The 27544-nt window shown below is 50.3% G+C and overlaps 1 protein-coding gene across 3 annotated transcripts in view; it reads right to left on the bottom strand.

Moving 5' to 3' along the window:
* The window catches only part of UNC5B (unc-5 netrin receptor B), a 54953-nt gene extending 28430 nt beyond the window's left edge, over window positions 1-26523 (bottom strand). For 2 of the 3 annotated variants that reach the window (XM_061447573.1, XM_061447575.1), the window contains exon 1: window positions 26345-26523. In XM_061447573.1, coding sequence (XP_061303557.1) covers window positions 26345-26423 — 79 coding nt within the window. In that variant the 5' untranslated portion in view covers window positions 26424-26523. Of the gene's footprint in view, window positions 1-26343 lie in introns of all 3 variants that reach the window. The other variant, XM_061447574.1, reaches the window with a different exon arrangement.
* Window positions 26524-27544: the final 1021 nt, after the last annotated feature.

Raw genomic sequence — 27544 nt, 5'->3', positions numbered from 1 at the left:
AGCTCCAATCTGCTCTTCCCTGGAGCCCAATCAGTAAATGGCCTCCCTCCTGCCCTGGAGTGGGGGAGTCTAGATGCTGCCCAATGCCTGTGCCGCAGCAGGGACGGATCGTGATGATGCCTGGCTGCCCCTGCCCTGGCTGGACTAGCTGCCTGCAAGCTGCCAGCAATGCCATGGTACTGTGAGTTGGTGACCATGGCTGCCAGCAAGCCCAGGGCTGGTGGTGATCAGGTTGGGTTCAAACCAACCACGTACAAGCACCCAAAACTCCCCCAAATCCCCCCCAAATGGTATTTCTGAATGTAGAAAATAGGTATTGCTCCATCTCTGTCCTGATGTAGTGTGACAGGAGGGAAGGTGACAGCTGTTATCCCCCAGGGGACACCAGTCTTTAAGGCTAAGCACCAGTCACCTACGAGCCCTGCTTCCTCAGCATCCCCAAGGATGGCTTTAGCCTGCAGCCAAGGGGCTTAGCCTCAGAATGCCCCTGCAGCCCTGTCCACCACCATGGTGGTGACACATTCAATCCTGGCCAGGCAGCCTCATCTACAGGTGAGGCTTAAACTGGGGCTTACAACACATGCACTCATCAAGGAGGTGGCAGACAGGGTTGAGGATCCTCCAGCACCTTCCCACATGTCTCTTCCTGCTCCTAGATAGACAAGTTTTCCTGGAAGCACGCTGAGCTCCTCCAGTTCAGCTGATTGGTGCCTACTGGAGCCCTCAACTGGGATTCCTCAGTGCCAGCAAGTAGCAATCACAAAATGCAGACCCATGCAGCAAATATAGCTGTTCTGGTTGAATTTAAAGCCAGAGTTTAGTTTCAAATCTAGTGCTAAGTGTAAGCCAGAACCTGCCAAGAACATTCTTGCTTGCAGCTGAGATCAGAGAGGGATACTTAGGTCTGCTTCCTATAGTACAGGTATTGCACTGGGCAGTGCCAGGCTCTGGCAAGCACAGCTCAAACTGGAAAAGAAAGAAAAAAGAAAAAGTAAAAGAAACAAAACCAACCCACACCCAAGCAACCCTCTCTCAAGAAGACAGGGTTGCATTAGCCACCTGCAAGCGTGCAGGAGCATGCCGGGCTCCACTGCAGCCTGGCCCCACATGTGTGCAGGCAGTGGGCTCCCTGCCACACGCTTGAAATAAAGGCTGGGAGGTGTAAAGAAACGGCTGTGCTTCCAGGAAAACGCACTGCAGCACAGCTTCTGCCTGTCCGCAGGGACCCATTACACTAACAGTGTGTCCATTCAGCCTGATATATAAATTACTAATGTAAATTAATGGATAATTGAGGCCCTTTAGTCCTAAATATTTAAATTATTTAACAGGCAATTAAGAGAGAAGGAGAAAGAAAAGAGGAAAAGGGGCCTTAACCCCAACGGGCAGGAAAAAAAATGAACCAAGAAGAGACCAGAAAGAGCTGAACATACACATTTTAAAGGGATGCTACCAGCTTTATTTTGTTTCCCTATGTTTGTTTGAGCCCAGCAGGTAGTGTAGTGGATGCCCGACACCCAGGGGGACAGGTAGGAGAGCATCCACTGAAAAAGCCCGCTAAGCAGCAGGACCAGTTCTGCTCCGGATTCTTTCCAGGAGAGGAAAACTCTACGGCTGCCTTTGTAACAGCTATTGGTTATGGCAATTGCCAGGACTTCTGGACATGCCAGAACATACAGCACTTTTAGGCAAGTTTTTTTCCCTCCTCCTTACCCCTAAGCCAACAGTATTCCCTTATGTAATATCACTCCTGACATTTTCTTATTTTCTTTTCTTTTTTAACCCCTGCCTCACCTGATCAAGTACAAACACCTTAATCCAGTGTTTTAATCCTCTTTTCTTTAAAAGCAGTCTACATGGCTCTTTCTCTGCATTTCCCTGTCCCTCCCGCACCCGCACCCCCCCCCCCCCCCATCCCTCTCCAAACAAACAGTAAGGCATCCCTCTGCCTCAGTAAGGCAAAGTTCTGGCACAAGAGTCATCCACCAGGATGCTGGATACCATCAGTGCAATGAGTTTCCCATCCTCAGATGTGTACAGAAGAACCCTCCTAACAGCACAGCCCATGGCAAGGAGAAGGTTAGACTGAGAAACACAGTGTTTCCTCCTCCTGCCTCCATCCCTAACTGGCCAAGGGCCTTCCCACCGCTTCCCTGGGCAACAGAGGAGGTGCTAAGGAAAAATGCCCGGTGCTGTGGCCCATTGAGAAAAGACGTCATGTGGGAAAAAGCATTTTTAACAAAAGCAGCATGTGAGTTTGTGCGTGCTCGGGACAACACCGAGGGCAGGGAGAGGGATCAAGACAATAGTGAATAGACCTCAGATTATATCCTGAACTCACAGCCTCATGGGAACTCCTTTTTATATTTTGTTTGTAGTCCAAAACAAACAAGTACATAAAAAGCTAAACACAGAGGAGCCAGACAGGAAGTGAGTAACATCTGGGAAACATCTGGCCCTGCCGTTCTGAAAGCCCAGCCCCCAGCACAGCTCTGGGTACCTGCTCCTGCAGTTCCAAAGCAGAGGTACCCCAAACCCCTTCCCCTTCCCAAAAGGGCACTTCTTGAGGAAAAATTGTGCCCATCACTCAACTCATCTCACCTGCTGAGCAATGCAGTTCCTGAGCTTTCTGTCCCTCTCTGTGCTGGATGAAATAAGTGAACCCCTCTGCTATTCCCACATGGGTGCCCAGCAGTGCATGGGTATCTCAGCCCACTGCAGCAGTATGCACAGGCAGCACCTCTGGCAAGAGGAAAGCCTCAGGACAATGTCACCACTGAGCAGGACATGCTGGTGCAGGACACTCCATGCACCGCAGGATGCCTCTGTGCAGGGCTCCAAGCATTACAAGACACCCCTCGGCAGGGCTCTGACATTAAAGGATGCTCTGAGCATTGCAAAACACCCTGGTACAGGGCCCTGAGCATTGCACGACAGAGACATGCCGATGAGCTGGCACAGGGCACATTTGCCCAGCACTGTGAGTTGCCCCCATCCTCCTCAGGAGAGAGGAGGTCCTGCCCACCAGACAGAGGGACCGACGGTATTTTCTCTTTTCTATCTCTCTCCTCCTGCTCTTATTGCTCCAAAAGCCCTGCAGAAACAGCAGCCACCTGGCACACTATCCCATGCGCAGACCCGGGAAGCCTGGGGAGGTTGCAGGGCCTGATGCCTGGGCAGGCTCCAGCCTGGCTGTGCAGGAGGAAAGCTGGCTCGGCAGGCTCACAGCCGAGTCCCTCTGCATAGGGGAATTCCCCCATGGCTGTGAGCCCAAGTTGCCATCCCATGTCTTCCCTCTCCACCCACCCACAGAAAAAGGGGTGCTCCAGGGGTGAGAAAAGAGGGGGGCACAGGGATGCAAGCAATCCCACAGAGCTATAGAGCTATTAGATAGAAGGGGGAGTTGCACTGAAAGAGCAGCGATGCTCAGGACTGGTCTGGATCACAGGAGGAGTCACTTCTGTGATCCTGGCACACCCCCAGCTGCATGCACAGCTGGGAAATACAGCAACCACAGAGCAACTCTGCTGCATCCTCCGCTGTTACACCAACTGTGTCAGGGCATAGGGCAAAGTACCAAACTTCTGATGTATCAGCTTGACTCAGCTGCTCGAAGAAAACCAGCTGCTCACCAGATAAAACCAAAGCAAACCTCAGTTTCCCCAAAACAGCTCCTCTGCATTTCCTATGCAAGCAGAGATGTACATTCCATTTGCTCTGGCAGAACCCAGTATTAGCACCTCATGCTTTCTGCCAGGAAGGATTAAAGCTGGTCAAGCACTGGACCACATGGGCAAGGAAACAGCAGCTGGATGCACAGCATCTGCTGTCTGCTGCTCATTTCTCATCATGTACATGTGGGCACTGGCATACAGGACTGTTGAGGGCCAACAATCATAATACTCATGGGCCTGGAAGAACAAGGACATTTGTTTTGGGGTGTTTTGTACTGGCAGCCTGCCTGAATTTGGAGCATCTCCCCTTGGAGAGCCAAGATGAGACGCAGCAGACTTGGAAAGTGAAGGGATATATTAGGGATGAGAATGGGGATGTCACAGAGATCAGTAGGGAGGAGGAAAGCATAAAATACCAGAGAAGGAAGGATGGTGGTTTGGGAAAACAAGAAGAGAACCAAGGCACTTCAAAGAAAAAATTATCCATCAGGCTGGCAAGCTTAAAAAAAGCAAAAACACTGGGACATTGGGGGATATAGAAACTTAGTTAAAGAAGCATCACCCAGAACACACCCCTAGAGAAAAGCACCCGTTGTGTCAGGGACAGAGAAATAGGATGCTGCATGCCTAATCCCATGTCACTGCATGCCCTGCAAAGGGCACAACTCCCAGACCCCAAGCACCACACACCCCAAGGCAGTGTAGCAGGAAGGGTGCCGTAAAAGCCCAGTCCTATTTGCGCCTTGATTTCTGGTCATCTTTGCACCAGCTGATGCTCACCTGTAGCCTTTTCTTGTGCTATATTATAATCTTTAAAAATAGCTAAATTAAAAGGCTACAGCAAAAGCAGCTGTCCAGACAAGCTGGACACCATTGCAAGAGGTGGCGAGAACACCAGACAACTCCCCAGTGTGCAACATCACAGCTAAATTCGGCACAGCTAGCAAGCAGACCAGCTCCTGAAGACATCAGAGCACATCCGGGCCTTCGGGGTAAGGAGGGTGATGCACAGGAACCCACCGGAGCCAGGCAGCCTGTTCCCACCATCCTTCCCACGTGCCATTTCCCTGCTTTTTCTTTAAAATTCCCAGCCTCAATAAGGCTTTGGGGAGGAAATCAATGAAAAGCAAAGCTGATTACAAAGAACAATATAATGACTCAATCTGTTTCTTTTACCTCAATTGTATAAAGCTTTTACATTTATAAAGGTTTCTCTCAATACACAATGAAATGGCCTCCAAGGGAAGCAGTAATGGCCCTGGAGACTTCTGAGCAAGACTGGACAAAACACCACTAAAACAATCCCTAAGGAAGAGCCAGATGATCTAAATCTTTGATTTCTTGCCCTTTTCTTTCTCCTCCTGTTTCAGGCACCTTTTTTTTAGCTGCTGCTAATTAGATGTTAATGCGAGAGCAGTTGCATTTTCAGCACATGGTGTAACCAAGAGAATAAATACCAGGGCCCTCAATGACAAAGAGATCACAGGGATGGGTGTACTTATTCTCAGTGTGGAAAATATATCTCTGGAAGAAAAATAGGCCATAAAATATTGATACTCTTTCCAAACCAAGATGTATTGCTTCTGCACCCACAGATGTGGTGGGTCACAATGCTACCTACTTCAGATCTCTTACCTCTCCATTCCCACATCCAACCCCTTCACCAAGGCACTGGATCTGCAAGGATGTTTGTCTAGTTGCAATGCAGCCAGAGAGTGGAAAAGCTACACTAGAACAATACACATCTCAAAACAACCTCCATTTAGATCAACCACCAGCCACAAGGCCAACCAACTCTCCTGGCTGCTCCTAAGTAGACCATCTCCTAGAAGAAGGCAACAGAATGCTCTTCACCACCACCTCCTCCTACTCCTCTCTGCTGTTTGCTGGGCTGTTTATTTGAATCATCTCTAGCACCCACCTCAGCAAGCTGTAAGGAGCTGAGCCAAGCTGTTTGCAGTAAAATCAATGAGGTGCTGCAGAGGCAGGAGTCTGTGCCCTTGCCTGAGGCGCCTGCCCCTGCCACCGGACAGTCAACGAGAGCCACCGCTCATCACTGTCAACACAACTGTAAACCCAACCATGCTCAGAGATCCTTGGCAGAAATGCTCCATCATGATGCTCTCCCCTTCACCCCACGCCCAGCTCTCCATTACCACAAGAATTTATCTGATTTCAAATATTCTATTGTCTTTTATCACCCTGCTAGACACTTTATAAGAGAAGCTGAAATTCCACAGGCCCTGGTCAGCAGAGATGACTCTGAATCTACACCAACACACCAGCAGACAGAGTGAGTGCAGAGTTTGTTCTTTGCTGGAGCACCACCATACCTAGAGGTGGTATTTCAAGGTCCATGTGGAAGACCAAGGCACAGGTCAAGAATGGATGCGGAGGCTCAAACCTGTGGTGGTGGTGGTATGTTACTCCCTTCAGTAGTGCAGTCAGGCGCTGCCCCCCACCAGCTAGTGGTGTCCCTATGAGCAGTGACCTCCCTTCAGCCCCATAGGGGACCTAGTGCCAATGCTCCAGTGGAGACTGGAATGAAACCCGCTGCTAAGAGACACGTTTATGACCTTCCAACAGGGAGCCTGCTGACAGCTTAACGAGCTTTTTGCTTTTCAAGTGGTGGTTTTATATTTACAACCTGAAAGGGAAAGATGCAAGTAGGCAGATGATCATGGGGCTATCTGCTCCTTCTGCTCCTGACCTGCTGCTGTCCAGCCCACAGCCAAGCCATTCCAGGAAGCCATAAAAAACGATTGCATTTCAGCTTTTCCCCCCTCCTTCTTCTCTCGCCCCACTAAAAAACAAAAAGCACTGGTTTTGTTTTTTTATTTTTGGTCATAGTGGTCGTTCCTTTTTAATGTTCACCCCAAGGAAGAGCATCAAATATTAATGCAGGAAGCTTCAGAGAGATCACACCGGAAAGCAGAGGCCCTATATGTCGTGGAGCATCCCAGTGGATGGAAGATCCCACCAGTTCATCCCAAGGCCTGGCTCTTTAATGCCTAAGAAGGAAGGAGGAGAAAGGAGAAGGCCAGAAGCTGGGTTTTACAAGCGGGAGAGATCACATTCCTGGGATATCAGCACAGAGTTACACTTGGAGGAAAAACAAAAAGTTAAGCAAAAAGAAAAACCGAACCCCACCACCCCTCCCCAGGATGCTGCACTGTTATTTATAAACTTAATAGTGAAAAGGGAGGGTAAAACTCGCCTGCCTTTTCTCTTCAGATCTCAGCATTAGCACAGCAGAGAAATGCCTTTGGGCTGCAAGAGCATTCCAGCCACCAGCAGGAAGATAAGCCTCTTCCTTCGCCTCCAGATTCCTTGGCAGACAGGAGACACATGGGGTTTAATTGCACACAGAGATGCCACAGCCGGGACACAAGCATGATAAGAGCTTTTGTCCTGTTGTGGACTCTTCTGATTGATAAAGGCCCTGCCCTATTGCTCAAAACTCAGCATCTTTGCCAAGCCCAGTTTGAGGAGCTAGGGGGAACCTGCAAGGTCAAGACAGACAAAGCAAGGCACTGGTGAGGGACATGCAATACTAGATGTGCAATACAACACCTGGCAGAGGAGCAATGTCCAATGGCAATGTCCCAGGCAACACAGTGCCTCCTGCACCATGGTATGTGATGTTGGACATGCATGCCCTCCTTTCCAGAGGAAAAGAGTATCAGCGTGTGCTTTGTAGTGCCATTCTGGTGCCAAAACCTCACACAGCCATGGGCCGGAGGCAAAGCACTGTGCTGGGAAGAAATCTGTTGCTGAGCAAGGATGGAAAGCAATGGACCAATCTGCTGAGCCTGAGACACCTTCTCCCTCATCCCTTTCCATTCACACGCAGGCCTTGTCTGCAAGTCCTCTCTGGCAGCCATGAGGGCCCAGGAGCCCCACGTGTGCATGCAAAAAAAAAATAGAAACAATATTTAAAACATCTTTGCAAGTGGGATTAAAATTCTGTAAGTGCAGTGCTGACGCTAGGCGAGGTCGGGGGGCTGCGGAGCGGATGGACAACGGGCAGGGCTGGCGGCAGCCCTCACTCCCCAGCAGCCCCCACTCCCCTTTCCCTCTTTATCTGCTGCCTGGGGCTCTGCCCCGGCGCCTGCTGATAATCAGGGAGCACATTTGAAACCCCGGCGCCAGACAGGATCCTTATCTCCTCCAGAAGAGGAATGTGGGATGGGGGCAGCCCCTGCAACAGCTCCAGGAAGGGGGTAGAGGGGTGTGGAGCGAACCCCCCTCCCTTTGTGCCCTGCACACAAGAGGGGGAAGGGGCGGCAGGCATGGACACCCTCTCTCCCAGGAAGGTGACCATGAGCCGCTAGCACCCGCTGCCGGGGCGGCCAGAGGGGTCGGAAGCACCCACTGCCTTGTGCAAGGCCGTGTAATTATCCCGGGGTAACTGCTCTGCTTAATTTCTCCATAAAGTCAAGCCCTGGATAGGCTGGCTCCGAAAAAAAGCCGAGCGAGGAGCCAGGGCCAGGCTGATCCCGATGGGAAAAGCCCAGGGCATGGGCCCAGGGGACATGAGGCGACAGCCTGGTTTCCCCACCCTGGCTGGCAGACAGTGCTCCCTCCCCTCCCACCCATAAACGGCACCCAAAATGACGCAGGGTGAGGGCTGCGAGCCATTCCACAATAAAGCCCAAGACCCTCAGGGCTCGGCTTGTGGACCCTCAGACACAGGAGCAGCCTTTGGAGTGTGAGAGAAAGGAGGACAGTGCCCCCAGAGTCTTCCTCCCCAGCGAGGAGGCGACAGGCTCTGCTCAGACGCCAGCACTACAGCTGCCCGGGGGCTGATCTTCATTACCAACAGGACCGACAGGATCTTCAAGCAGCCTAATAGCTGTGGGGAAGGAGAGGAGGCAAAAGCCAAGCTGCTGGCTTCCCTTCCGCCTGCTGCCGGGCAGGACAGGAACCATGGCTCCAGCCCCACACTCCCTCAGCTCTCTCCTGGTACCAGGGCTGGATGCTCCAGCACTCAAAAAGAGCTTCGAGTGGTTATTTTCACAGTTAGGAGCCCAGACCTTTCCCCTCAGTGGCTGGAAAGCATCACACCGGCACCCACGGTGAATCTGTACTCCACACGTGGTGCCGTAGCTGCCATGGCTCTGTGCCAGGGGCTCCATGGGCATCCACCCAAGAAGGACTCTGTCAATGCCATCAGTGCCCCAAGGGATTTGCATCCAATTAAAGGGATATTTTAAAAAATATAAGAAGGGGCTAATGAAGTTTAGAAGCTGCCGACACCAGCCATATGCCTCAAATATGCACAGTACAGTTGGTGCCTAGGTAATGCAACTGCAGGTATCAGCTCGCCTAATTAGCTACCAGAAGAAAGTCTAATTTAAAACAAAGCTCTTATTTTATTTATTTGCTGACAGTAGCAGAGCAGTTCCCTCCAGCATAATGTGAAAGCAAACACACTGTCCTCAAAATAAACCGCCATGGGCTTTTTAATTTTATCCTTCAACAAGTGTTCCCTGGTTAGTCTTTGGGAAGGGGGAAAAAAAAGAAAAAGAAAAAAAACCTCCAGGGGAGCGCCAACCTGCAGCTCCTATTAGCATTACAGAAAGCTTGCATTGCAAAGACAGCTTCCCACTTGCCACCTCCCTGCCACGGAAAAAAGCCAGCGCGCACACACACATCATCGGAGCTTCTCTGCTGTGCCAGAGAAGGGCAGGGAAACTGCTTTTAATAAAAGGTCCGTAAGAAAATGCGTCCTCCCCTCTCCACTGTCATTATTTGGGGTGATGAAAGGAGATCAGCGCATCCCGGCCCCGTCGCTGCTATCACCCTGCAGATGCCCATGGGACAGGGCTGCTGCTTCCTAGAGGCACAGGCAGTGGCACAAGTTGGTGTCTGGCTCCAGACCACTGTTGCAAGGTGTAGGTCATCCATCCAAACTAAGAGACTCCTAACAGTCCTTATCCCTTCCCTGTCCCTTTTGGAAGAGAAATTCTAGAAGCAAGGAGAGAGTACATGGCTACTGTGGTTTTATATAGTATCTTTATTTATTGAAGTGCTTTAAATACATATGGATTGACTCTCTCAGCTCTGGCTATTACAGCTTGAAAGGGGAGCTGCAGGCGGCTCTTTGATTAATGCACACAAGGCTTCTTCCATAGATGCTCAGAATCCCACACCACGTGGTACCACACCTCCTGCCTACCAAACTACAGCAGGAACCCCTGTATTGCCCTATGCGTAGGGACAGGAGGGTGGCACAATCCCCCACCATCTATGTTTTAGCTCAAGTGCCATGAGTTTGGGCAGGGGTTGCTCCAGATGTGCAACATCCTCACTTTGCCCAAGCAAAGTTGCCCCAAATGGCCACTTTGATAACATTTTAACCCACAAAGCCCTGCTGAGCCACTCAGGCACATCCCAGTGTGTGGTCCAGACAGTCATTTAATCACTGAGCAAATGATCGACCAACCCACACCCCAAATGCAGTGGGTCCTGGGGAGGCTCCCCTCAATCACAGCACTGCAACCACATCCCACCTACAAGACCCAGGAGCAGGATGGGAAGGGGAGTGGCGAGACCCTTCTCTTTGGGCATTACACTTCGCAGCTGTCAGAGGAGGGTCAGAAGACATCACAAGCCTGTTCAAACTGATGCTTCAACATCTCTCCTCTTGCAAACGCAGTGTTCTCATCCCTCCACTGCTCCCCCTTTATGCTATTCACATAAAATCATCCTGCCTTTCCACCACCAACTCCCTCAATCATCTTCACATCCAAGATCAAGCTACCAGCTCCACAACCCACCGAGACAAACCCTTCATCCTTCCCCTCCCACCTTCTTCATACAGTCCAAGCTTACCCAAATAATCATGAGATTTATTCTTTCTTAACTGCACATTCTGACACCCATCTATGAATTTATGAAAGCAGGGAGAAGCATTACAAGCCTTTATGGACAACGCTGGCTAGAGCATGCATTTTTCTTTCCACTGATGAAAGTAATTCTGTTAAGTTAAGGAGTAAGTAAGAATCGCACTATTCTGAGGCAGCTGGGAAAGAGGAGGAAAATCTATTGCAGCAACCCTGAACAGGCACTTCCCCAGGGCTTCAAGGCAGAAAACTTATCAGACACCACACTGATAACATACTCAGGCTGAGCCATAAGTCTTCAGTGTATAAAAAGATTCCTAACTGGAAACTGAATGAGCAGGGTAAATAAGGTTAAAAACCCACAGAGGCTAAAGGCCAGAGGGTGGCAGCAAGTCTGGGTCTTGTCTGCAGGACAGGCAGCATTCCTGGTTCACTCTCCCAGGGAATACACAGAAGGATGCTGATGCTGGGCACACATATCCTGCCACCAAGGCACTCAGGAAAAGTTTGTTTTCTGCATGTCTAAAGCTGCAGAGAATTGTGAAAAATAAACATCCCTGACCACCATTAGGCTGGTGAAAGATTCCCCCCAAGCCAGCATCCTCAATCATTCCCAACAATGTATTTGTTCATTACATCCCCTTTTGCTTCCTTCACTTTGTCCCAGTCCCAATACCCATCTTACAACACCTTCCCCCCCCAGCCTCACTCCTTTTCTTCTCTGTAACTCCAAACCAACTCTTTGTCCCAGGCACAAAGAGCTGTGAGGTTTCTGCTGCGAGTTTCTCTCTCCACCAGTTTCCCATCCAGCTCTTTGGGAAAACCTGGTCAAAGCCAGCCAGCTGTGTACCTGCTTTTTAAGAAACAACTCTGCCAGAGTTTCCTCTGAGCCCTATGCAATGATGGAGTTTGCAACTCAGCCTCAAAGGGGTCCCCCTTTTCCTCCTTAGCAATCACCTGCTCTCCCTTTACCTGTTAAATCCCATGAGGATCCCAGGCTGGGGAAGCCAAGCTACACAAAACAAGCTGGAAAGAGAACCCTGTCCTATTTCCAAATCACCTTAGAAAGGCAAGAAGCAGAACATAATGCAGCTGTACAACAACCTGACCTGCAGGAACCACATCTAGAAGGGAGGCTTTGCAGCTCCTGGCTGCCCTGCATGCCCTTTACCTACCCAGAGGTTGAGTTAGTTATTCTTGTTGAAGAAAAAATATAATCACCTTTTTTAGTACTCCCTATCATGACTAAGGCTTATGGCATGAGCAAGTAGTGACCAGAGAGCTGCATTTGCAAGCCCCTCCTTCAACACCTCAGGCTCAGTCTTCGAAGTAAAGCCCAGGCTCCAGCCAAACTGTTCCACAGTTCCAAGGGCAATGACCCCCCCCCCCCCCCCCTCAACAACCCATCAGCTCCGCAGTACTCCAGTCTGTATTAATGTTGAAGGCCATCACCTTTCCTAGACCTGCAAGTCTGTGTCTCATCCAAGGTCCACCCTCAGCATCATCACCATCAGCCTGCACCCACAGCAGGGCACCTCATCCTGCCATCACCCAGCAGAAACCATTGCTCTCTCCCTCCGAGGCTAGTTTTCCAGGCAGAACAAGGATGGCAATTACTCAGGCAGCATGTGACATGACCACCAGAAAGAGGACACTGCATTACTAGAGCTAAAACTGGATCCTGGTTTCTATTGTCTGTTCTTTTGTAGTGATGGGAAGAAAGACCTGCTGCTCTGTAATCAGGTCTCTTCTGGCTGGATCGCTGCTTTTAGGACCAACTGGGATAATGCAATGTTGCTTTCATGTGGCAAGAGAAGCTTATAAACAATGCTATTACACTGATACACCGCTGAAATTAAAGCCCTGCTCTGAGTCGCAGTTGCTCCCAGAGGCAGCCTGCTTGGTTCGGACTTAATATCTTCTCCAGAAGTCTGTAATACATTGAATGGACTAAATTTCTTTCTAAATAAGCACTTATGAAACTTAATTACTCCAAAAATAATGCCTATTGCCTATTTCTGAAAAGAATAGCAATTCCTTCCTGCTGATGTTCTTTTAGCAAACACTCTGCATTTCTTGTTTCACTTATCTGTATGTGCAAAATTACAGCAGAGCAGCTCCAGATCACAATTCATCCAAAAACCTGAAAGTCTTTCACTGATTCTTCTTCATAGCTTTATTTTACATTTTGGTCCAAAACTACTGAGATATTTCCCCCCTAGAAAAACCAAACCAAACTAAACAATCAACCAGATTCTGAGTTCACCCATACAGACAGATTGAGACTAAAACCTCCAGAGTGGCTTAACTCAGCCAGAAATGATCTCAGCTGTGAAACATCACAAGGGGCAGTCACATTCTCAGCAGCTTCAACATAGAGGTTTGGTGTTTTTTGTTTTGTTTTGTTTTTTAAATTAAAAGGGATGCCATCTCTCTGCATCTGTGTTTTATCTGGAATAAACATCCTGGTACTGGAAGAAAACACACTTTGGTTTCCTTAACTCCAGTTTCTCATTTTCATCACCTTCCTGAGCACCTCTTCATGGTTTCTCAAGCCTTCTTCCACACTGCAATATGAGAGTGCCTCTCAAAATAACATGGTTTAAAACCTGGGGAATTCTGCAATAGGACAGGGACTCGTTTCACCACCCAAGTGACCTGACTCCAGAGCAGCCCTTCTCCAGGCTCAGCACCTCTTGGCTTAAAGCATCTCCTGGGCAGCTTGGTTGGTATGAGCCAGGAGGCCATCCTGCCAGCAAAGCAAGGGCCAGGCTTATTATGGCACTTATGTAGGGACAAATGCCAGCCAGATCGAACCCTGCAGAGACCCTCAGGACCTGTATAAGCAGCTGGCACCATGCCTACGGGAAGATGCTCTTTTCTACCTCATCTTTCCCCATAATACTCTAATTTCAGACGGGTCAGAGACTGTGGAAAGCCAAAGATGCAGTATACCCTTGACCCAAAAGTCTATGATAATCCAAACTCCTCCAACCTTTAGACACCCCAGTTACATAAATGTCTATTTAACTCCTTTTTTTTTTTCTCTACCCATGCTGGCTAATCGAGCCCTGAGAAATTGCCACATCCAACATGCCAAGTGATTTCTTCCTAAGCATGTGTGTAGGATACAAGAAAGCCCACACTCCGCTCCCCATCTCTCACTGGCTGACCCAAGTGTAGGATGCTCCCCTCCTGCTTTCCCTTCAGCCACTCAACCATCATTAGTGAAGGACCATTTCCTTCACAACAAATAAAGGTCATCTGCTAATAAGTGTCTTTTGCCATGACCTGAAGGCATCCTTCAGCACTTCTCTCACCTTGCCTGAGTTTTTTCCTCAGTCCTTCACGAATTTCAAGGTACCCGTCTCAGCTCAAACACGCTCCCTTAAGCGACAGAACAAAACCTGCTTTCCTATAGATCTGTTGCTCAAAATACTCACATCCATGTGGTGTTTGTGTTTCCCAATAGTAGGTGGCAAGTGTTATGCTGTTGGGTTTTTTTAGTGGGATATTAATAGATCCCTCTCACTGGCTGACCAGCTCGCCTAGATAAAAACTTTTTTGCTAATTTCCTAATCAGGCAGGAGCTTAATTGCAAGATATCTACTTCTGACTCAAAGAGGAGGAGGGCTGAAGACACACAAACAACATGCAGCAGTTTGTGCTCTCTTCTGCATAAGTGCAAACAGGAAAAAACAAAAGAAGTCTTGATTTTTTTAGGAAATCAAGCTAAAAAAAGAAATGTCCCCCAAACAAAAAACAAAAAATCCCAAATAAGCCAGACAGCTAAAAGATAAATTCATTGGTACTTTTGATGTCTTAGGCACAGTAGCTCCTCTTGGTGCATGGGCCAAGGAGATGCTGTGCCCCATGATCCCTTCCTGGGGAGGGGCATGCCACGGCAATGCCTCTCTTCTCCGGCATCCCATATATAGCATGTTCCCCACGGGCTGTGAGCAGATGGTTACCAAGCTGACAGGTTGCAAACAGCTCCGGTCAGGGAATCAGATATTGTCTCCATGCCTTTGGTTTTGGAAACAAAAGGTGTCTCCCAGCTGAAATTGGCTGTGGGACCTCACTGCTCCCTCTATTTTCAGATTTCTTTTTGGAAGCGCTTGAATCCAGCTTGTATCACTTTGGTCTGAAGTCTATACAACACTCTCGGCTGCCGGCACATAACTTTTCCACTCCAAGAAGGGAAAATGGATCTTTTCATCTGACTCTTCTCTCCATAGCTGGGAGAGCACAAGGACAGCATGGCACAGCATCGACCTTGCTTTTCCAGCAAGTTGCAGGCACTATCTTCCCTGCAAATATTTCTTCCCTTGACTTCCTGTCAAACTTGCAAACGCTATGAACTCAGGGTAACCCAGAGAAGCTTCTTCCCAGCATCTCTGCTGTTCATTTACAGGAGCTTAATGGCTTGGAAACCATCCTGGACCCCAGCCCTAAATACACAGGACAGCAGTGACACCACATAGTGCCAAGGCAGGGACCCAAATCACCTTTTAGGGTGGGTTTGTTTAAACTGTCCTTCAGGAGGCCACACTGGATCCCCCCTCCCAACACCTACCAAGATGCAAAGCGCAGCCAAACTGCAGGGCTCCAGCTTCTTTTGCTTTCCTGCTGGTTTTAGCTCTGCAACTTGACCCTCACAGAAACATATGGTTTGCATTCCCTCCCCTATACTTTCCATAGACTCACACACGCTTTCCTTCCCCTGCCTCCCATAGGCACACAAATCCAAGCCCTTTCCTCTTTAAGCAAGAAATTGTGCCGGCAGCCCTACCCATCACTTTCTAAGGGAAGGAGATGCGCAGCGGCAGACAGGGAGAGGCTGCAGTAAAACCCCTCAGCCAAAACCGCTAAGTGGGCTTTGCTATTTCATGCAGGGGTCATTAACGGCCTGGCTGGATCTGCTGCGTCCCCTTATAGCCAGTCCATAAATACTAATGAAAACAGAGCCAGTATGCCGTTGAGATATGGAGACAGGGGGAAGCACAAGCATGTGCACAGCAAAAACCTGCTCTGCCTTCCCCAGTCATCCAGGGACCACCAAAAAGCTGCCCCGCTCAAGCCTCCAATCTCATTCCTCTCCACTAGCATGAGAAGAGGGAAAGAGCAACAAGCCCTTTGGGACACAGGGAGAGCACATGGGTACAGCAATGCCAAGGCACTGCAGGATGCCGGTGGTCAGAGGATGTTCGAAGGGCAGGCGCCGGCCGCCAGCAAGATAAAACAGTAATGTCACCTCCTCTTTTCCCATCCGTGTGTGCAAAAATCATCTTTTATTTTCCTGTTAGGCAGTTTCCATCTAATTTTCTCCTTCATCCAGCAGCAGGGTGTTTCTTGCAAAGGGACGACAGCAGCCTAAGCCGGTTTGTGTTCAACCCAGAGAACAGATCCATGGGGAAATGGCAAGAGGCATTTTTTACAGAGCAGTACTTTGTCCAACCAACAAGCAAGGCACTGCCTTCCTCCAGCCCACATCACAGAATGAAGTTAAAAATTCACTAAGGCCCTCATACCTGCTTCTTTTTTCTAGTGTCCTTAAAGCACCGCACTCGAGAGGAGCTTTGCAGAGCCTGGGAAGGCTGTGGGATGGATGGATGGATGGATGGGTGCCCCCGGCCAAAACAGTACAAGCTGTGATAGAAACCAGAAGCCTTGCGGTCCGCAAGCCTGACTGCCTTTGCAAAGCATACCGAGCATTGCTGGCGCGCCTGCGTACCCCACACCATTCTCCCGGCTGTGGCCACACCACAGCAAAAACCCCAAAGATCCTTTGCATTTATATATTTTCAGCAGCACAGGATGAGCAAACCCGACAGTTTCTTGAAGCCGAGCACAGCATGAATTCCTCTTTGCAGGTATTAGAAAACCACACATTAAAAAAAAATATCTATTTTTAACCCACTGTGTTTTTAGTATTGGAGTTACTCAACGTTTCAGCTGGACAGATGAGGCCCTGCAATACCCTGTGGCTTCCCCTACCACTTATCCCCCGAGAGCCTTCCTGATCAGCCGGGACCCCATCTGCAAAGCCGGCATGTGGGTTTTTCCATCCCCAGCAGGACCAGCCCCAACACGCCCCAGACTCCGGGGGTTTTGTTTTAAACTACAAAGGAACCTACACAATTCGCCCCAGTTTGCATAACCAGTTTATCCCAAGCATTTGTTTTAAAAACTCAACTCTCATTAGTCACTGTTGAGCCCAAACAAAGCCCAACCCTCTTCCCAGCTTTTGGATCTCACTTTTCCAGCTTTGGGCAGAGCCAGCATTTTTATCTTGGTGTATAAACTTTAGAGTCTGAATACATGCCTCAATACAGTGTTTTATACAGATATATAGAGCGTAGCTGAAGTACCCACTACGGGGATTAACTGTGGGGCTTTAACTCCTGCAGTCCAAAGCTGGGATCACTGGGCTACAGCACCACAGGATTTTAACATACAAAACCTCCACAGCCACACCATCCTGCCTTGCTTGCCTCACCCAAGTACACGAGTCATTCACTAGTAGCAAATCGTTTAGCACAGACCTGAAAAAAGAAGGACTGCAAAGGAGGAGAAAATAAGTTTTATAGCCCTTGGCAGCCCATGCCCTGGCTTCATCCCACTCTGGACCCCGGTCACCCAAGCACCCAAGCAGCTCTGTGCTCCACAGCTGTGCAGCCAAATGCCCTCTCCTGAAACAAATCCCTTTAGAGCAGATGCCAGAGCACAGAAGGAGGCATTTGCAAGGCTCTCATTGCAGAAAAGCAGCCAAAATGATGTGGATCAGACAACACACATCCTCCAGGAAAGCATGTTTGCACAACTAAGTCAAGCATCTCCTCCTAAAGACAAGAGGAGGACAAGAGGTACCACAGACCCAGGTGGAAATGCATGGGTGGAAATGACAGGGAGCCCAGATTGCCATCTCTTCTTCCTTCCAGACCAAAGCATTAGCCTGCAGCCCCAGAGGTGCTGGTGGAGCCAGGCATGCACCTAGTAGCGACACTGTCACCAAGTGCTTGTCTCCAACACAGATAGACCAGTGCAACCCAGAGGAGTCCCTACAGTGCCACATAGGGATGCCACAGCTCCAGTGAGGAGCTCCTGAGCACTGAGAAAAGCTTGCTTCTAGCCTGATGCAGATTTTCATCAATATATGACCTGCTCTAGGAAGGTGTCATCTGATCAGGTCCCAGAAAGCAGAAGAGACAAGGCACTTAAGCTTCTCCAAGATAGGCTGGAAGAGAAAATGTGCCTAGTCTCCAATGGAGTGACCCAGACCAGAGAGCGACTCATAATTTTGAATTGCTGTGTAATTAGGCTTAGGAACTGTGCTTTCATTTTACACACTTCTTTACATTTCACATTTGACAGGAGGGAAAGAAAAACCTTCAAAATAATATTCCAGGGCAGAAACACCATACCACCATCCAACAACTGTAAAAACAGCCAAGCCAGGCGGGGAAGCAAAGGTACTCACACCCTGAGCAGCATCCCCAGCCTGTTTGGGATAAACAGGGGTGGAGGGAGGCTGCTGGGATCTCACACCTGGACAGCGGCCATCCGAAACAAGGCGATGGCCCCAGGCCAGACCACAGCAGACAGCATGGCCACATTGCAAGACCCACCCTCATGACCAGCAATAATTACTAGCTTCACTTACAGGCCCTGCAAAGCCTTCAGAGATGCCCCTCCAGGTGAGGGTGGGGATACTTGTTCGGCTCCATTTGGATCCTTGGATGAAAAGCAAGCAGCAGACCACATTTATTTTTTTTCTTTTGGTTGTTTTAAATAGCAACCACTTTCTGGCTGCTGGAAAACACCCTACTTCTGTTCTTCAAGCCAGATAGAAGAGATAGAGCCAATAACACAGCCAGGTGACAGTGTAGGATGGCGAGGTCTCATGGGGGTAACAAGCACGTGGAGATCAGCTCCCACTCATGCAAGGGGGGAATGAGGTACACCCTCCCAAAGATGTCAGAAAGGCAGAGGCAGTCAACTCAGTGGAAGAAGCTCTGTTCACTCAGCTACATAAAACTCTTTGAAGCCCTGTTCCTCCACCCCAATTGCTCTTGGTTCTCCAGCTAGCGGTCAGCATCATCTGAAGGAAGAACTACAACTTCCCAGCACATCGCACTTGTCCACCAGGAAACTGGACAGTCAATGAAGCAAGGTCGGCTGAGAACCTTCCTGGTGCCTGCAGTCACAGCTGGGTGTGCCCATACGTTCCACTGGTCATGAAAAAGCCCAAAACCTCACAGCCTAGAAAGCACTGATGCTCACTGACAGCCATCTCAGACAGGAGGCTGCAACACCACATCCCAGGCGTGTCCCTTCTTCTATTTAAATCTGTCCCGAGGAGTTTCTGGGCTCTCTAACCTCCTGCCTCAGGAAAACTCCCACGCTATACAATGCAATGCAACACTTTTAATAGCCTCCTGCCTCCCTGAGCCACGGAGCCTGGGTTTGTTTTACAATGTCTTGTCCCTCCAGCCTGCCACCGCCCGAGGAGATGCAGGTACACCAAGGAGTCCACTCAAGAGATGGACAGCCCGTACTGCTCCTGGTTCAAATCATGCAGGAGGACATGGAGAGACATTTAAATGCTGCCAGACAAGGAGGAAGCATAGCAAGAAGGGGGCAATCAGGAATCACTTCCAGGCCAGTGGCAGGTCTTAGTGGGGAGAGTTGCTCTGCAAAATGGAAGACTCACAAACCAACAGGAGAACAAAGTCAGAGTAGAGACAAATCATGCTCTCACCCCCTCCAAGCTGTCATCTCCCTGCCCAGTGCAAGCCTCCCCCTTGCTCCTGTCATTCAATAGCTAGCACGTCAGTCTCCATACAATTTCAACAAGGAGGGATGCCTGGCAGGGAGAAGAGTCATCATGCCTTATAGGAGTGTTCCCCATGCACTATCCTGCACTCAAACCCTCTCACACACATTATATCTGCACCTGATAGATTTGGTTCAATATATTAAGGTGGGCTGCATCCCACACCTAGGGTAAGCCCCAAAGCATCCAAAATAATTCTGCACCTGCATGCACTGACATCAATACCAACAGCTTTTCTCCACCTCTGTGGAAGTTTTTGTGGGGTCCACCTCCCACCCCCACCTCTTTCTAGCATCCTGTGCTATCCACCTGTACAGATGTTTCAGTCAAGGATGCTGCCCACAGCATCACTCCTGAAGAGCCCCAAAGCCTGCCTGGGCACCAGGCATCTGCACTCAGAACTCCTCTCCTCTCCTCCTGCGGTGGCCTCTGCTTGAAAGGCAGATGGATCTAATACACATTAGACGTCTCAAAATGAGATTTTCCACGCTCTTTCAAAGGGAAACAATCCCTCAGCTTTCACACTTGGTGTAGCCTTGTGAAGGAGGGGAGCCGGGGGGCAGCAAAGGTTACTCATGGGACTTTTATGGAAAACACACTGGCAGGACCCCCTGGAAGCGTGAGAGATGCCGGGATCTGACTTTTGTGTCTGGTTTGATGAGGGATTTATACCCATTAGGAAGACAGCCCATGCTCACAGCCCCTCATATTCAGGCAGGGAAAGGATTGCTCATGGGGCAAACAAGCCCTTTTCGTCCTTCTGGATCCCATGGGAATAAAAAGGAGAGAGAAGCAAGGACAGCTGTGCTATGTCTGTGTATTACATATGTGTATTACAGACTGCTACTGATGAGATCTGTGGGGCAAAGGGATGGAGATAGAGAAGGAGACCTCCAAAGATGCTCTGCAAATCTATATAGAACCTCTTCCTTACCTGAAAGGACTCATTTTCCCAGAGAAGGGGACATCACAGTCCCTATAGGCAGAGAAAAGCTTCAGAGTTTGAGGCTAGAGCTCTGCTCAGTTTGCTTGTTGTATAACTGGATATATTACTCTTTTAACAGTGTCTCAATTTGTGTCCTTCATCTCCCAGGGTAAAAAAAAAAATAACCCAAACAAACAAAAAAATCTCCCCAAAAACCAGAACTGCCTTTAAATTAAAAAACAACCAAAGCCAAAAGGGAAAGAATAGTTCATAATATTTGCTTTTTACATCCTGGGGGTCTGTGTCAGCTCCATCCATCCAGAGCCCTGAGTGGCAGGCAATAGCATGCAACTCCCCATACACATTTCACCTGCACAAATCCAGCTCCAGGAGGAAGCAGTGTCTCATGGTCACAGTGCAGTTCAGGGACCCCTGTGCCACTGCCACTCCTGCCCGCAGCCTGCGATCCCCATGCATGTGCCAAAGGCTGCTCTGCAGCCACCCCCCTGCAGGCTTGGAACCTGGTAATACCTCCTCTGCAGAGGAAAAAGTAATGTCAGCAATGTGTTAGCTGGAAGTGGGTTATTTCTCAGCACTTAAACCATTGAGTGTTTGGCCATCGGTCCCCTCTACAGTGGGGCTGAGGGCTGAAGCAGGAGGAAGCAGCACACAGCAGCCTCCATGAATACTCCAGGCAGGCAAGGGACTTGGCAGAGACCTTTGGGCTGAGGAAAGGTGGGAAGCAGAGCCCACACCAAAGATGAAAACACTTTCTTCTTCTTAAGCTGCAAGACATCCTGCTTGCTGCTGAGCATCGTGGCAGCATGTGGCTTGCTTTGCTTGTATGTTTATCCCCTTCCCCACCTGAACTTCTCCATGGAGCCCAACATTGAGAAACCTAGGGAGCCAAGCTTGTTATGACAGCCCCTTTACCAGATTTACCCCAACAAACAAAAGTCTGGGTTAAGGCCTACAGTTTCCAACACCCACCCAGTTACCCCAGGTAGCAGCCCCTGGCTCCCCAGGCTGGGGGTGAGGACCAGGACCCACTGCCCCAGGTGTTCCACTACAAACCTAACCCAGATGTAACACACCCATGTGGGTCCGGGGGGGGGGCCGCTGCAGTGAGGATCAGCCCTCCCAATAACTGAGCCAAGCAGCAGGTTTGGGAGAAGCCACCGAAGGCAGCAGGGGGCTGAGGAGAGCCGAACGGGGCTGTGCCGGGCTGCTGTGGGGAGGGACCCGCAGGAGATTAAAGGCAGTGTGCAGGACACGCTGGAGCAAGCCCCGTGCTAAATGATTCCTGCTTCCCTTCCCTTTCCTCGTTTTCCAGCGTGGCTTTGCCCAGCCTTTCCCAGCCTGGCTCCTGTTTGATCTCGGTGCTCGCTCTGCCTTTCTCTCACCTCCAAGCAGCCAAAGCAACCCAGAGGTGCTCTGCTACGGCCCGCCAAGCTGCCCCAGCCCCATCAGAAAAGGAAAAAAAAAAAAGAAGCAGCCCCTATGTGAAGAAGCAAATAGCAAGGGGAAAGAGGAAAAAGTCCCCTAAAAATCCAAGCTCAGCAAACATGCGGCTGCTACCAGCCCAGCCCAGCGGTTTGGGAGGAGAGGGACGGCGGAACGGGTTCTGGAGGAGGAGAGGCAACTCTTCAATTCGCCGAGGAGCAGGTCCGGGGCTGCCAGCCCAGCGCATTCCTGCGTCGTGAGTCAGGCCTCCGAAAAACCAGGAGGCTTCAAAAATAATACTCTGTGTAGCCGGGATGCTTCGCTTGCCTTCTGGCTCCCCTGCAGCCCCTGGTTTTAGCGCTTTGCCCCCCAAAGGGGCCAAAACCGATTTAAACTAAAACCCAGCTGGGACCCTCAAGAACATCGTCACCCTCCGTGCTGGGACCCAGCGTGAAGCTAAAAGAAAACCCACACTCCCAAGCTGCCTCAACAGTAAAAAGTCAAGCGTCAGCCAAGCCTGCAGGGCTGCGGGGACAGAGAGACGGAGATTTAGGGAGTGTTAGGGAGGGTGCTGCATTCAGCTAGGGGCCTCTAGGCTCCCACCAAGAGAGGTCCCTCAGAGGGCGGGAGAGAAACCAGGCATCAGAGCAGCTTTATGGGGCTTTCTGCCTCTCCCAAGTCAAAGCTCTGTATTTCCCAGCCCCAGTGCAACCCCACTGCAGATCATGCAGGATTTTTTCCAGTGCCCCAGCCTGTTGTGAGGAGCCACATCACTCAAGAGCTACCAGTTCAGCACTCCTGGTGCACCACAAAGGCTCTGTATCAGGAGGAAAGCATCTCGCATAACATTATCCTCAGGTCCTCAGCTCTGGCAGAGCCAGGGAAGGATCACTCCAAGAAGAACGAGTCTTCATGCCACCAGACACAGATGCACACTCTACTCTTTCCCCCCAAACCAGCATCCAAAGGGCCAGGGCTGTATCAGCTCGGTACTGCCGTGCTCTGACTCACAAGCAGGGGTGGCTTGCACAATACTACTGATTACAGCAAATTACAGTTCTACGTATTAAAGTAAAACATGATCAGAGCAGTGGGCCTTTAAATGCAACAGTGGAGCTGATGGCAGCCAGCGAGCGGCTTAGGCATCCGTTGCACCCATATTAATCTCCCCACTTCCCAAGGCAAGACATGCGGGTGGGATAGCAGGAAAGAGCAGAGGGAATGGGCTGGTGATTTATGCTTTCCCAACCTCCCCCTCGCTCCAGCAAATGTTTTCACTCGCATTATCATTGCTAAAGCTGGGAGGATATAAGTGAATAGGAAACAGCAGGAACCTGTGGCTTTATGGCACCAACATCTGCTGTAATGAACTCCTCGCAGACTTCATACAGCCCCTTCCGTCTTCACCTCGCAGCCCAGCATTTCCTGCCGCCTCTCTGGCACCAGCCTGCAAGCCTGGCTTTTCCCTAGCACAGCCTAGCTCATGGATTCTCCCCATAACCTACAGGGCTGGTAGGCTGATAGCTGCGGCCCCAAACACGCTGGGAGGGAGAAGACCACAGGGTTGAGGGCTTGAAAGCACTGCTGCTAGAATGGAAGCAAACCCTAATTCCTTGCATCATCTTGGCTCACTTAACTGATCCAAAATATAATTTATTATTATTCCTGTACAGCTAGGACAGGGACAGAAAGGGATCCAGTGTACATAGCATCAAAAGGACCCACGGGACCTTATAGAGGAGAGGAGATAAAGGACACAGCTGGACCCTCCAAGCTGCTTACTAGGTCAGTAGTGGTGCACTTCTGATTTCTAAGCAGAGAAAATGCAGTCTAGATTTCTCCCCTACCCTCCAACTACCACTCCCAGGAGATTCTGCCCTCTTTAAAGTTTTAAAGTAGTATTTTTGCATTTCTTTCTGTTTGGGGGGGGGGGGGGGGGTGTTAGTTGTTGTTCTATTATTTCACTCTTGCACTATCATGCACAGAGAGCACCCCCTCCTAAAACAGAGGGCTCCAAAACCAAGAAGCTGAAGGAGAAGGAGACAAAAAGCTGGAGCAGATTCTTACACACACACCGCTGCCCTCAAGTGAGCAAGCCTCCACCTCCTGCAACGGCAGGCTTTGCTGATGAGCAACAGGTCTCAGAGCATGTCTCTCCCCCCTGTTATCTGCTCACAATGACAGTAGCAGGCAGGCAGCCTCCTGCCACTGATGTGCAGGAGCCCAAGACCCATGCCAGTGGGGGACAGCAGTGCCAATATCCTGCTCCCTCCCTCCCTCCCCAGGTGTTTCCCTGATACAGGTGGTACAGCAGAGGGATAGAACAGTACTTCACCAGGATGGCAGTGTCACAGTACCTGCAAGTGCCCTTGTCAGCCAAGCCCCCCACCATTATAACCCTTTGATTTCAGCAGCACTTCTGCAACCTCTGTGCAGTCAGCTTTGTCGGGAAAGGCTCTCAAGCAAGCTCAAAAATCCTTGCATCAAGTTGTTTTGCTATGGAGGGTAGCACACACGAGCAGAATGAAACATGGTGAGCAGCAAGGCAGGCAAAGCTCTAGAACTGGGAGGCAGGGATGTGGGTGGGAGCTGGGGTTTCCCCCAAAGCACAGCACCTGCCCTGGGATGAGTGGGATGACTGCTTCTGGGTTTCAAACCTCAATCCAAAACAACGCTTCTGCCCGTGCCCCTCATTGCAAAACCCAACACAGTATGTACCATCTCTGTTATTAAAAGAGAAAATTATTTTCTGGGTGATGCCTCCCTCTCTCTCTTTAAAACCAGGCAAGGGTGGGGAAGGGAAGGCATTATCACCAGGGCTGAGCACCCATCTCTGCTCTCTCCTCTGCATCATTACATGCAATCTCTATGCAACACTCCTGGAGAAGCACTAATTATAGCTCTAAAGCTAAAAACTTTATATATGTTTACATATGCCAGATTAGCAGTGTGCCTTCAGAAAGCTCCCCAGACTCAAACTGATCCAGCTTGGTCAGGTTTAACTTGTTTTTTTTCTTCTTCACTCCCTCAATCCTGCCAGTTTTAATTCAACCCCTGCATGAACTTGGTGCATGCAAAAATAAAGAGCATGGCATGGGACACAGCAGTCACGGGGGTCCTGCACCACCAACCCAGCTGACATGCCTCCCCCCAGCATCCCCAGGAGCTCCAGGCTGCCTTGGCCACAGCCAAACCCTGGCCCGCAGCAGCCTGGCTAGTCCAGCCTTCCCAACCCCCTGCCACGTACAGCATCCCATGCCATGCTGAGCCTCTGTTCCCTTGATGCTCACCCCTCTACAACACGGCACTGCCCTGGCAGAGCCAGACACCAGTTGTCAGCTCTTGAACCTCCCCCTTTCCAGCAAAGGAGAGTTCCTTCTGGCTGAAGGATGCTGCTGCAGCAACGTCCAGGCCACTGAATAACTCAATAGTGCCATTTCTGTTTTCCATTTCCAGAAAAACATTAGATCTTTGTGTGGCGGAGGCGGAAAAAAGTATTAATCTAATTAAATTCCTTCCCCAAAATTCCTCATCACCTTAATTGCGCTTCAGAAAAGAAGGCTTGGTTCATTTTCCTAGAAAATCAGCTTGTCAGGAGATACTTTTAACTACTAACAAGACCAATCTGTGCCGCGCGCAGCTTCGCAACGCATCCTCAGCCCCTTGCCAGAAGCTGCGGGAAGCGAGCAATCGGCTGTCCTCCAGAGTTCCTACGGGGATAACGACCTTGCCCATCACCGAAGCCCTAACAGTTACAGCTATGTCTCTTCCAGTCCCTAAAAGCCATCAAACTTTATAGGACTCTATACTTAAGGACATCTTTTTATACCTGGAGGATAAACACCAGCACCTTTGGTTTGCCACCGCCGGAGGATGACAAAGTCCTGAGAAGCAGAGGTTACCCATGAGTTGGAGGGTGGGTGGGAAATACAGTAGAAAGGCTGAATTTGATCACAGGAGTCCTAACGAGAGAGGGCAGCAGGAGAGACGTGCCTCTGTTTATTGTCTGTGGCAGGGATTACCAACGGAAGGGCTGGATTTAAGTGCATCTCAATCACAAGATTGGGTTGCGCACAGGAAACTTTGAAGAGCCATAGGAAAAGACCACTTAGCTGCCCGGCCATCAATAGCTCTGTTTATAAAAGGGCACATTAAAAAAAAAAAAAAAAAAAAAAGCCAACAAAACCAAAAAACATATCCAGACGAAATAATTACTTATTTGGCCCGCCGGGGGAATCATAGGCGGCGATACTGCAAACAGGGCTGCGTTTGTTTTGTTTTTCCCAAGAAAATAATAATAATAATCATCATCATAATAAAAAGCAAGCGGCGCTGCGGGCGCGGGCCGGGAGCGAAGCTGCCAGCCAGCATTCCCCCGGAGCATCCCCCGGAGCGGAGGGCGGCTGAGCTCCCTCCGCTCAAATCTGCGCTCCCCTGCGCATCCGTCAACCTTTAGATTAAAGAAAACAGAATAAATGAAATAAATGTCCCCAGGCTGGATTCCCGCTCCCGAGCTGCCCCTATGAAGGGCTAAGCCGCACTGAACCTTTTTCTGGGACGCTGCCCACCGCCTCTCCCCCTCCTCAATAAACTTCTGCTGCTCCCCGATCCCCCTTACCTGCGGCGGCCAGCGCCCGGCGGAGCAGCAGCAGCAGAATGAGAAGCGCGGCGGGGCGGCGCGGGCCGGGCGGCGGCATGGCGGCGGGGCCGGGGGCCGAACCGAGCCGAGCGAAGCGGAGCGGAGCGGCGGTGCCTGCCCGCCCGCCTCGCCACACTGCCGGGCTGCCCGGCGCCGAGCGGGGCGGAGCGGAGCGGGCGCGGACCGGCGGGGCGGGGCGGGGCAGGATGGGGGCGGTGCAGCCCCCCCTTCCCCATGCCTGCGATGAGCTGCTGCCGGCCTCAGCCACCCCCATCGTCATCACCATCACCACCACCTCCTGCCCCCATCCCGTGCGGCCGGAGACGGGGGGCACAAAGCTAAGAAGGGAATGGAGCTGCGAGGCACGGATGAAAAACCACGTTAAACAAGAGTTTACGGAGCTCTGCAGTGGGGACGTGCGGGCACAAGGGGGAGCCCCGCAACGCGCTCTGCTCCCCGTGCCTCAGCGGGACTCCGGGACCCGGCGTGGCTTTCTCACTGTGCCCGCCGAGGGGAAGAAGCACGCCGACAAAAACACTTCAACGCGTGAAGAAATGTGTCTAACGATGCTGCTAACGATGTGACTGCTGTAGGATCATGTAATGGGCTATTACATTCCCTCCCAAGAACCGGCTGTAGAATACACCCGCAGGAGCATAAAAGAACTCAAGACACACATATAGACAAAAATAATAAAAAGATGTAATCCACCCACTGGGGAAGGTATCCCGTATCTACTCATCAATAACTACACCTTTCTTCTTGGAAAGAACAGAAAACGAAGTTACAAGTTTGCAAGCTGCGAGTAGTGGGACTGCAGTTTTCCTGATGGGCAAGTCTCCCCTCAGGCTGGATTTAAACCCCACTTTGCCTCCCTGCTTGCTTTAGGGGGGCAAAAGGGCTCAGCTGTGCTCTTTTGGAACAATCCCAAGTTCAGCAAAGTTGCACCACACCACGCCACAGCGCTACTTCTCCTACAGCAGCATCCACACAAGCAGGGCTGCAAAGTGCTGGGTGACAGCATGAACTTCTCCCTTTCACTAGGAGAGAAGGAGCTACCACTGCTGCCTATAAATGGTTAAAATAGCATGGGAACTGCTAACTACTTTTAATTGCTGGCAGCTGCTCAGTTCCTCCGGGGTAGGGCAGTGGGGGCGAAGAAACCCTGGCAGGCAGGCA

The sequence above is a fragment of the Pezoporus flaviventris genome, unplaced genomic scaffold (assembly GCF_033815535.1).
Source record: "Pezoporus flaviventris isolate CSIRO_AGI_PZ_B2104156 unplaced genomic scaffold, CSIRO_AGI_Pfla_v1 ptg000001l, whole genome shotgun sequence".
Taxonomy (NCBI): Eukaryota; Metazoa; Chordata; class Aves; order Psittaciformes; family Psittacidae; genus Pezoporus; species Pezoporus flaviventris.
Note: the sequence above shows the minus strand (reverse complement) of the source record. Positions and strands in the feature narration are given on the sequence as shown.